Source organism: Portunus trituberculatus, chromosome 16, assembly GCF_017591435.1.
Source record: "Portunus trituberculatus isolate SZX2019 chromosome 16, ASM1759143v1, whole genome shotgun sequence".
Classification (NCBI taxonomy): domain Eukaryota; kingdom Metazoa; phylum Arthropoda; class Malacostraca; order Decapoda; family Portunidae; genus Portunus; species Portunus trituberculatus.
Genome location: NC_059270.1, coordinates 16,205,730 through 16,216,924, shown reverse-complemented (window position 1 = coordinate 16,216,924; position 11,195 = coordinate 16,205,730). Strand labels below are relative to the sequence as shown.

General features: G+C 48.3%; 1 protein-coding gene across 1 annotated transcript; it reads left to right on the top strand.

Moving 5' to 3' along the window:
* Nucleotides 1-1,769: 1,769 nt before the first annotated feature.
* Nucleotides 1,770-10,460, top strand: LOC123504440. Its single transcript, XM_045254952.1, has 9 exons — nucleotides 1,770-1,818; nucleotides 5,500-5,540; nucleotides 5,719-5,908; nucleotides 6,122-7,099; nucleotides 7,181-7,665; nucleotides 7,725-9,529; nucleotides 9,616-9,861; nucleotides 9,953-10,066; nucleotides 10,259-10,460. The coding sequence occupies exons 1-9, from the start codon at nucleotides 1,770-1,772 to the stop codon at nucleotides 10,458-10,460; spliced, it is 4,110 nt and encodes a 1,369-aa protein (XP_045110887.1).
* The last annotated feature ends 735 nt before the right edge of the window (nucleotides 10,461-11,195 follow it).

Genomic DNA, 11,195 nt, shown 5'->3' with positions numbered 1-11,195 from the left:
TGTTCTATCATTATACATAGAGTACAAGAGCTCAGCTGCATAGCACTTTTCAGTATGGCGGGCAATATCAAAATGAGTATTCAACTCCAACCACTGCTTATCAATTATTTCAACCGGTGTTGCAATGGGCAACCACCGTGTTTTACAGGCTTCAACAATTTTGAGAGGATCATGACCTTCATTAATTGCATTATATAACTTCTTGTAAGTTAGTTGCCTTGTAGATGACTTTGAGAACCAGTTGTAGGTTTCACTGATAAAAAAATTCCAAGGTTCTTGGTAAAGCATCTGCGGCAGCAGCAGAGACAGCTAATTGCAATGAGTGACACACGTACCTTATCAGCACAAGACCTGGAACTTCAGCCTTTAACTACTCGTACACACCGTTGTTAACACCAGTCATTACGCTAGCATTATCAGTTCCTATTCCTCTCAACTTTTGAAGATCTAGTCCAACTGAACTTAATGTTTCCTTCAAAGCACTCACAATGCCGTCGGCATTACATTCTTCTAACACTTAGGCTTAGGAATGTCGACACAATCTTCTTTTTCAAACTGTCAAAGTAAATTATAGCATTTCCAAGATATTTTGTGTCACTAATGTCTGTAAATTCATCTAGCTGCTTCCAGCAGGAGGTTGTAGTGGTCGTTTCCAACAGCTTTGGTAATATCTTCCATAAAATAAGGGTACAGAATGTTCCTAATTATTCCACTACTCTTCGATCTCTTAATCTGAATTTGTGATGCCACTTTACTGTCTGGAAAACAATTTTTACAGAGGCTGCTTAAATGGTCACAAGTCATTACAGCTGTATGTTCTGCGATGAACAATGCCATCTTTCCCTCGGCCACCTGAACCTCAGTTGTTTTCTTTGCAGGCACGAAGGGTAGTACTGGCTGTCTAGCTATAGATAAATCTTTAGCATTGGCACTGTTTGTCTTTGTACGAGCATGAGCTTTCAAATCACTCAACTTTGAGTTCAGAGGACACTGGCAAAAGTTGCAAAATGGTACACTTTCACCACTACCTTTTTTTTCTTTTATCCAATCTCTTAATTTTGTATCACTTAACCATTCCTCCCTAAACTTCTGAGCGTATTGTTTAGACATGGCGAGTAAGGAAGAAACATTCACACCCAAAATAATTACCAGAGCTAATACTGATGTACGTGCTGTCCTCTATGGTGAAACAAAGACTGGTGACTAATCATGGACTGTGGACCGGATCCTGGCGCTTGGCGGCGAGACGCGTCTGAGTCCCGTCAAGTATTCGTACAGAGACGGTATATGTGTGTATAAATTTTGAGCAAGTTGGTACCAACGGAAGACTGTCCATACCATTTACGAATATTTGACTAATTTCACACCAAGATGAAACATGTCTGTTGTCATAGCCTTGTGCTCTTAACAAGCACTAGATTAAATATATATGTGTCTTAATATTTATGGGAAATTACTTAGATTAAGTAACTATTTGTATGTTTAATTAGTATTGTGTGAGTAACTACTGTTGTGTGAACAAGGCAGTCGAGTCTCCAGTGTCTGCCCTGAGGCCACCAAACGTTCGAGGTTTCACTGCTAAACACCGGGTCTCATTTCCCTGTTCGAAACTCCGAGCTGCTTCACTGTTAACACCGGGTTTCATTTCCCTGTTTCGAAACACACCGGGCTTCAAACACAGTTAATATAAGGCCCCACGCCTGAAAGTTGCGGCAGTCTCACCACACTAGACATCGAGGTCTCTCCTCTCTCGAAAGGTGTTGAGGGGCATGGTTGGGGACTCGATTGGCTTACCAGGGTCTGCTATCTTCGGTTTGGGTATGTGTGTTAAATGTGCTATTGTGTAACTGTTTCTCTCGCATATGTTGTGTGTAATCTGGGTGTACAGTGAGTTCGGGTCATTTATTAACTATTCAGAAAAGTGTCACTCTCCTGGGGTTATGGTATGTTCTTTATGTTCATAAATAATAGTTTATTTCATAAAAATTGTTTGATATCAATTCCCTTACTGATCAGTTACTCACTCCCTATTGTGGTTGACTCCTAGACTTCATGGTTATTCAGTGTTGCCACAGTGGAGAGGGGCGTAACACTGTTTTCATAACTAAAATGTGTTCTTTTGTAAAATGCCACAAAGCCCGAAGTTTCATCGTCTCTAAGGAAAAATAGCTAGAAAATCGTCAGATGACGTTCTACACCCACCAGATTTCCCGCTAGCCGCTAGATGAAAAATTTGATCAGATCACAGTAAAAAAATCACTAGATCTAGCGGGAAAATAGCTAAAATGGCAACACTGCTTGTAACGGCGCTCATCCTCCCTCGTTGATGGACCTCCCGATCCCTCATCCCCTTATTACCTGCGATCCGCGCGCTATCTGTTAGAAGCTAAGCTCCCTAATCAATTCCTCCAGCCCGCCCAAAGATTCTAGGGAGGATATACGGGTTCAATGGACGGACTGGAGGAATTGATTAGGAAACCTCGCTTCTAACAGATGGCGCGCGGGTCGCAGGTGGTAAGGCGGTGAGGGATGAGGGGAGTCCATCAGCGTGGAAGGATGAGCGCCGTTACAACATTCAAACAGTCAGTCAGTCACGGGAAGGAGCGCAAGGCACATCAACCATTGCCCGCCTCCGCCTGGGCTACACCACGCTCATTGCTCACTTGGATCACCTATGTCTGTCTTGTGACTCCTTCTGCCCTTGGTATAAGACTACCCCTGAGGCCATGGAACATTTCCTGCTTCAATGCCCACGCTTCCTCTCTCGACATACTGCATTACGCTCCCGGCTCTCCGCCCTGGCCATCACAACACTCGACCTGCACACCCTCCTGGCGGCCTCAGGCGTCCACCTGTCCTGGCTACCACGCCTGTGATACCCACACAGGACTACCCCAGGGCTCGTAAGGATCTATAGATATTCGTGGCGTCTTTTGAATCCTTATGAGCCCTGGGGTAGTCTTGTGTGGGTATCACAGGCGTGGTAGCTGGCCGGTCTTCCTCAAGAAGGCACAAGTAAGGCGAAGGACAGCAGGTTGCCAGGAGGAGTGGACGCCTGAGGCCGCCAAGAGGATGGGCAGGTCGAGTGTTGTGATGGCCAGGGCGGAGAGCCTGGAGCGTAATGGAGTATGTTGAGAGAGGAAGCGTGGGCATTGAAGCAGAAAACGTTGCATGGCCTCAGTGCTAGTCCTACACCAAGGGCAGAAGTGGTCACGAGACAGTAGACGTATGCGATGCAAGTAAGGAGTATGGTGTGGCCCAGGCTGAGGCAGCCAGAAAACGCATATACAGTACCGTATATATATATATATATATATATATATATATATATATATATATATATATATATATATATATATATATATATCTTAATTCCTTAAGTTCATAACCACGAGAGAATGCAGGGAAAAATAGGAGATGGGGGAGGAAGCATGGGAGAAATTTTAAGTTACTCCTAACAACGTTTTCTATGAAAGTACTCGCTTCCAACAGATGGTAGCACCGTCGCTGTCCTCCAAACTTACACCCACACCAAAATTTCCTCTCTGTATATTCCTTGAGCCAGCCCATTGAAACCGTATATCCTTATACTATAGAATCCTTGATGTAAGCAATCATATTTCGCGCCTTTTTTTTTTCGGTCGCCGTTGCGCTACATAGAGCGGGAATACGAGATGTTAGCGTTAAACAACACTCTCGTTCGCCGGGTGCAGCCATCGTCCACCCTTTTAAAGGAAGGACGCCCTCACTCATATACTCGCCTGACGAATTTTCGCCAAGCGTTCGCACCAAAGTCGGAGGTTTTAAAATTACGGCCCTAAATCTTTCTCATACTTGGAACTTCCTAGTGCCACGTTATCTATCGTGTACCTATTGCTTAGATTATCTCAACCTACGCTCAGTACCGTGCACATGTTAATAATGAACTGCATTTGCCATCTATCTGTCCAAAGCCATGGCATACGAATCAGAGCTAATTAATCTACCTATTTATGTGTCGTCCTTAAATTTACTAGTGTCACAATTAATTCCATAATCAAAGTCGTTATATATATATATATATATATATATATATATATATATATATATATATATATATATATATACACATATATATATTAGAAATAATAATGGCCCTAAAACTGAGCCCTGTGGCACACCACTAACTACTTCTCCCCACTCGGAGTTAGATCCATTAATTATTACCCTCTGTCGCCTGTCGTCTAACCACGCTTTAATCCATCCTAATATTCTACCATCTATACCCTGTGCTTTATTTAACCTTTTTTACGAGCGTCTGGTGAGGTACCTTGTCAAAGGCTTTACTGAAACCTAAGTAAAGGTATGTCATAATTATCACTCTTATCTGCCGCCTCATAAACCTTACTATAAATATAAAAGCTCAACAAGTTTGTAAGACACGACTTTCCTTTCGTAAATCCATGCTGTGTTTGATTTATCAAGCCGTGTTTGTCTAGGTGTTCCCTAATGTTTTTCGCTATTATTGATTCCATTGGTTTACCCACAATTGAAGTTAAGCTGACAGGCCTGCAATTAGACGTTACGGTTTTATCTCCCCTCTTAAATATGGGAACCACATTAGCTTCTTTCCACATTATAGGTACCTCACCTGACTCCAGTGACATCCTAAAAGGTACCGCTAGAGGCTCGCTGACGACTTCCTTGTATTTCTTTAGAACCCTTTGATATACTTTATCAGGTCCTGGTGACTTGAATTTCTTTAGTTTACCTTCTGTTCTACCATCATCACCTTAGTTATATGAATATGTCAGCTTTTTCACTATCCTCTGCCCTAAATATGTTTGATATCTGGGATTTCCTGTGTGTTCTCCTGGGTGAAGACAGTTAAAAAATACTCGTTCATAATTCTATTAATCTCTTCCGCAGAACTAACCATTTGCTGTCCTTAAGGGACCTATTTCTTTTCTACTTTCCGTCTTGTATAACTGAAAAAAATCCATTGGGGTCCGTCTTTGCTTGGCTGGCCATCCTCAACTCATATTCACTTCACCTCCTGATCAAATACTTTCCCTAACATATCTAACCACGTTTCTGTTAATGCAATTATATCAAAATATGCAACAGAAACTGCTCCTCTCAGCAAGTTTATCTTATTTAAAATACTCCTACAGTTCGTGTAATATACATTTAAACTATTCTTTACATTTACTAAGCTGGTTACTTTTCTAGATTGGACTATTCTTTTAATTCGCCTTCAAGTGTTACAGCCAAAACACGAACACCTTGGAGTAATAAATGCACTTCATCCCTGGCATACAAGGTGTCTTTGTCGTAAAAGAGGTCCCAATTATCGATGAACGCCCTGTAGTGATATGCAAGTCTGTAATCTATTGCAATAGCCCTGGACAGCCATTCATCTCCTAAACAACTCCTCGCTCCTTACCTTACAAAGGTCACATTTCCCAGCGCGCTGAGGAAAACACGTGTCTAGCTAAGCACTTACCCTCTCGATTCCAGCACCAGGTGAACACTCTCGTCCTCCGCTTCCTGTCCTGTGGGTATGTAATGTAATATATTATATCATATGTATTCCCTGTACCTCTGATTATCATACGCCTGGCAACCCTACGTAAGCCTCAGTCTTGCTGGCGTCTCCAAGGCAGGCAGGCAGGCAGGCGTATGGGGGTCCTTCCAAGGCTTTCTCTGTGTTCCTCTGCTTGAATACACATACTCCAGTTAGTACGTGTTTCTATGAAGAACCTTCACCTTCGTGGCTGTACTGACTGTCCCGACAGCTACCCAACACCACATGGCGCAGTGAGTAGTAGGATCACGGGTCTTCCCGACGCCATCGCCGCCACGCCAGCAGGGACTCCACTGCCTCTTCACGCCCTTCCCTGGGTTTTACGGAGCTTCAGTGACTCTTGTGTGTGACAGTGTGTGCGGTGTCGTGCTTTTGCGTGCAGTGTTTTGCGTTGTAGTCTTCCCTCGCCGTTGACAAGGGACGCTACACCCTTGGCGGAGACAGACCTCGCAGCATCACATCCCCCTCGTCCAGCGCGCAGCGAGTAACTGTCTGATTTCTATGTCCGCCTGAAAAACCTTGCTGAAGAGGTCGACCTTTGCTCCGGTGATCCAGTGACTTGTGCTGAGACCCAGCTGAAGATGGTTTTGCTCATGGGCATCAGAGAGGAGGAGCTCGTTCAACGCCTCATCTCTATGGACTCAGGTGCCCCTCTCCAGGACCTGGTCACCTGCTGCCGCTCGTATGAGGCCGCCCGGAACACAGCATCCGCCATCCAGTCGTCTCCAAGTCAGCTGTTCTCCATCTCTGCCTACAGACGGGAGAAGCAACGTGACAAGGCCGCCTCCTCACTTCAGCAACCGCCTTCGGAACAGCGAGGGAAGCCTGCAGCCGTTGACGTGTCCCAACCCTGCCAGTGTTGCTCCCGCCGGCACTCATATGGTCAGTGCCCTGCTGTCGACAGCACCTGTAGCAACTGCGGACGCAAGGGCCATTGGGCAAAGACTGCCAGGTGCCCTGCCAAAGACACCCAATGTCGTGCCTGTAAAAAGACTGGGCATTACGACAAGTGCTGCAGGTTAACAAATGCGACTCACAGCCAGAACAGCTCTCACGCTACGTCACAGAAGAAGAGCTCCTGCCGCAGTGTGACTCGCAGTCCAGCGTCTGAGGCCATGACTCCTAAACCTGTGTGTATTCACCTGACGCATGGAGGATCCACTTCCCACCTCCAAATGCTGCCAGATACAGGCGCGGACGTCACAGTCATTGGCCAGCGACACCTCAGCATTCTTCAAATCCCCAGGAACAGCCTACAGCCTCTACCTCCCGTGCACACGCTGACGGCGGACGGTTCAGAGATGGCACCTGCCCTGGGATGTTTTCAAGCTACCTTACGGCTCGGGCAAAGGTCTTGCATCGCCCAGATCCAAGTTCACGATGGCGTCCAGACCCCACTCCTCTCCTATGGCCACTGCAAGGAACTGGCCATCATCTCCCCGGAGTTCCCGAAGCCGATTCTCAAGGTCAAGCATGTTAACCGGTGCAGCGAGCGGCCCCTCCTGACATCACGTCTCCATATGCTGCAAAGGAGTACTTCCTTCGTGAGTTTTCAGACGTACTTCTCTCCAAGGAGGATCTGAGGAAGGCTCCCTGAAGCCCATGGTCGCACAGCCCATGCAGATCCACCTGAAGGAGGGCGCTACACCGTTCGCCATTCACACACCACGACAGATCCCTTCGCATTCCAGCAGCAAGTCAAGGATGAGCTGGACTCCATGGTGCGTCAAGGGATAATTGAGCCTGCCGGCGATGAGCCGTCTGCCTGGTGTCACCCCTTGGTCGTCGTGGCTAAGGACAAGGGAGTTCGCATCACGGTGGACCTCACAAAGCTCAATAGCCAGGTTTCTCGCCCAGCTCACCCAGCACCAACACCTTACGCCGCTGTCCGCAGAGTCACTCCGTCATCCCGCTTCTTCACGACAGCAGATGCTCTGTGTGGGTACTGGCAGTTGGTACTTGACGAGAAGGATCGCCACCTCACAACTTTCATCACCCCGTTCGGCCGGTTTAGGCATTGCCGAGGCCCCATGGGCTTCGCAGCTACTGGTGACGCCTACTGCCACCGCGGCGACTTGGCACTCAAGGGTTGGAGAATTGTGTCAAGGTGGTGGACGACATTCTTCTCTTTGATGATGACTTCCCCACACACTTGCAGAGGATTCATCAGATGCTCAGCAGATGCAGAGAGCACGGGATCACCCTCAACAAGGACAAGTTTTCAGTTGCCGAGCCTCAGGTCCGATTCTGTGGCTACAACCTCTCCCCCTCTGGCATCTCTGCAGGCGAAGACCGCGTCAGTGCAATCCGGGACTTTCCTACGCCCGCGAACTTGACTGACCTCCGCTCCTTTATGGGCTTAGTGAACCAGCTGTCAGAGTTCACCCCGGACATAGCAGCCGCAGCCCAGCTTCTTCGCCCTCTCTTGAGCCCTAAACGGACGTTCACTTGGACAGCGGACCATGATGAAGCCTTCAACCATGTCAAGACGGTGCTTCTCCAGCCGCCTGTTCTGGCCCACTTTGATCCAGCGCTACCAGTCGTCCTCCAGACGGATGCCTCCCGCCTTCATGGGATTGGGTACGCTCTCCTACAAGATCACGGCCAAGGATGCACACGACTAGTTCAATGTGGCTCACGCTTCCTCACTGACGCTGAGACGCGCTACGCCACCATTGAGCTCGAGCTGCTTGCCGTTGTATGGGCCATGTCCAAGTGTCGGCTCCACCTCATAGGCCTACAGCACTTCACGCTGATGACGGACCATCGGCCACTGGTCCCGATCCTGAATGCCTACACTTTGGACGCGATCGAGAATCCCCGTCTCCAACGTCTGAAGGAGAAAATCTCGCCCTACCTCTTCACAGCCGTATGGCGCGCCGGGAAGTTGCTACGCATCCCAGATGCTCTGTCGAGAGCCCCAGTCAGCCACCCCACTCCTGAGGACGAGATGGCGTGCACTGCTGCCACTGCCCACCTGCGGTGTGTCGTAGCTGCCAACGCTGAAGGCTCCGACCAAAACACACCACACCATGACGCCGATCGGACGCTCCAGGAGTTCAGAGCAGCAGCGAGGGCAGACCCGTCATATGCCCACCTCACCGCCTGCGTGACATCTGGCTTCCCGTCCAACCGGTACGAGCTCCACAGTTCCCTACTTCCCTACTGGAAGCTCCGCGATCACCTCTACGCAGATGGGGAGCTTGTCCTCTATGGCCAGAGGATCGTGGTTCCTGTAGCTCTCCGCCGCCGCACCCTTGCTCGTCTCCATGACAGCCACCGCGGTGTGGAAGCCACTCGCCGTCGGGCGAGGCAGACTGTTTTCTGGCCTGGCATTGACTCTGACATCGCCAATACTGTTCGTGCCTGTGAACCATGTCAAGTCCTCCAGCCGAGCCAACAACAGGAACCCCTGATGTGCGACGACAACCCATCCAGGCCCTTTGAGTCCGTCTCCGCAGACTTCTTCACAGTCGCTGGCAAGTCCTTTCTTGTCATTGCGGACAGACTCTCGGGATGGCCTGTGGTCGTCCCATGTGGTGCGGACACCACAGCCACACGCACCATCCAGATGTTCTGCCGCTATTTCCGGGAAGTGGGTGTCCCCCTCCGTCTCCGCACTGATGGCGGGCCCCAGTTTGCCAGTGCAGACTTCCAGAACTTCATGGAGCGCTGGGGTGTTCACCACATAGTGACTTCGCCGCACTATCCCCAGTCTAATGGCCATGCTGAGGCGGCTGTCAAGTCGGTGAAGCATCTCATCTTGAAGACAGCCCCCTCCGGCAACATTGATACGGAGGAGTTTGCCAGAGGTCTCCTGGAGCTGCGTAACTCTCCCAACTATACAGGACGGTCCCTTCGCAACACCTCTATGGCCACCCTCTTCGGTCCTGCGTCCTCCCTGCCCACCCAGAGTCCTTCTCCGCGGACTGGCAGACCAAGACCCAGAGGAATGCGACGGCTGTCAAGTCGGTGCCGCTCATCTTGAAGACAGCTGAACAGGTGCAGGCTCAGAGGTCTCCTGACCAGTAACACTCCCAACTATACAGGACGGTCCCCTCGCAACACCTCTATGGCATTCGGTCCTGCGTCCCATCCAGAGTCCTGCCCATCCAGAGTCCAGACTGGGACCAAGACGGAGGTGCGACCGCCGCGCTGCTCCGCTGGGATAAGGTCACTATGACCACGTGGTCATGCATTGGAGCCACAGTCCGCATCCAGGACCTTGTGTCTCTCCGCAGGGATAAGGTCAGTGTGGTCATGGGGGAATATGATGTTCGTCTCCTCCAGCGGACGTGTCTGGCGACGCAACCGCCGTCTCCTACGCCCAGTGCCGCCCCATGGTGATGATCCTCCCCCACCATATCCCTGTGGTCCCTTGGTCAGACGAGAAAAGTCCGTCTGCTTTACTTGCTCCCCCAGTTGCCCCACGTCGTTCCCAGCGGCTCATGGAAAAGAGTTCCGCTCGAGACAGTGCTACGAGCGTGATGGGGGAGGGAGGTGTGGGTATGTAATGTAATGTATCATATGTATTCCCTGTACCTCTGATTATCGTACGCCTGGCAACCCTACGTAAGCCTCAGTCTTGCTGGCGTCTCCAAGGCAGACATGCGTACGGGGGTCCTTCCAAGGCTTTCTCTGTGTTCCTCTGCCTGAATACACCTACTACAGTTAGTATGTGTTTCTCTGAAGAACCTTCACCTTCGTGGCTGTACTGTCCCGACAGCTACCCAACACTACAGAGATCAGTCTCCTTATTGAAATAATAGAAAAGTACAAGGACATTCTAATGGACAAGAAAACTGACTGTGCCATGATCACAAAGAAGAATGAAGCATGGAATAGAGTCGCTGAGTTGTTCAATAGTGCAGCGATGGAATCCATCCTATTCTAAAAAAAACTGTGCTTCCATGCTTGCACCTTGTCTGGCCAAACACATGAAATCTTCATGTGACATTGGTAATTACAGTATTTTGTTTTTTCTGGTATTTCAGAAAATGCTGAAGGAAATGTGGTGGTTAACGTTCCTACCCCATCATGCAGTTCATTACCAAAACCAACTTCAGCTTCTACCGGTGACACAGGTGAAGCTCTATCATCCTCAGCTTCGATGCATCCTCGGAAAAGGATGTGTTCTGTATCCTTTCAGGACAAATGCTATGAGGGGACATTGGGCTTGCAAAGAAAAGAACATGATATGCATATTAAAAATTTGACAGTGAAAAGTGAAATACTAGAAACTGGAAAAAAGTTAAAAGCCCTTAATTTGGAAATTGCTCTTATGGATAAAAATTTAAAGAACCTTAACTTACAAGTAGCAGGGCAGAAACTGGTAAACCAGAAATTGTTAGGAGATTTACTAAAATATTTTGGGAAGAATTGCTTTCTAATCAAAGTGATGAATTAATAAATTGGTAATATACAGGGAGTCTTTTGAGTAAAGGTACAAATACTGGGGATATGATAATTCTAGTAATTTTCAGTCAAAAGTCATTTTTCCATACATAATTTGTTTTAGCTTTATTATGAGGAATATTGAGGTAGAAAGGTATAGGGAACTGCATTATAGAGCAGCAGTAGCATGGTGCTGAGTGTTCTTGTGACCTGCAATATTAACATTGATTTGTAC

Bases quoted from the DNA above. Each gene is read 5' to 3' on its own strand.
- LOC123504440 (XM_045254952.1), top strand. From the start codon at position 1,770: ATGGTTGGGGACTCGATTGGCTTACCAGGGTCTGCTATCTTCGGTTTG. The intron at 1,819-5,499 runs GTATGTGTGTTA...TCTCGATTCCAG, and splicing joins GTCTGCTATCTTCGGTTTGG to CACCAGGTGAACACTCTCGT. The intron at 7,100-7,180 runs GTACTTCCTTCG...ATGGTCGCACAG, and splicing joins TCTCCATATGCTGCAAAGGA to CCCATGCAGATCCACCTGAA.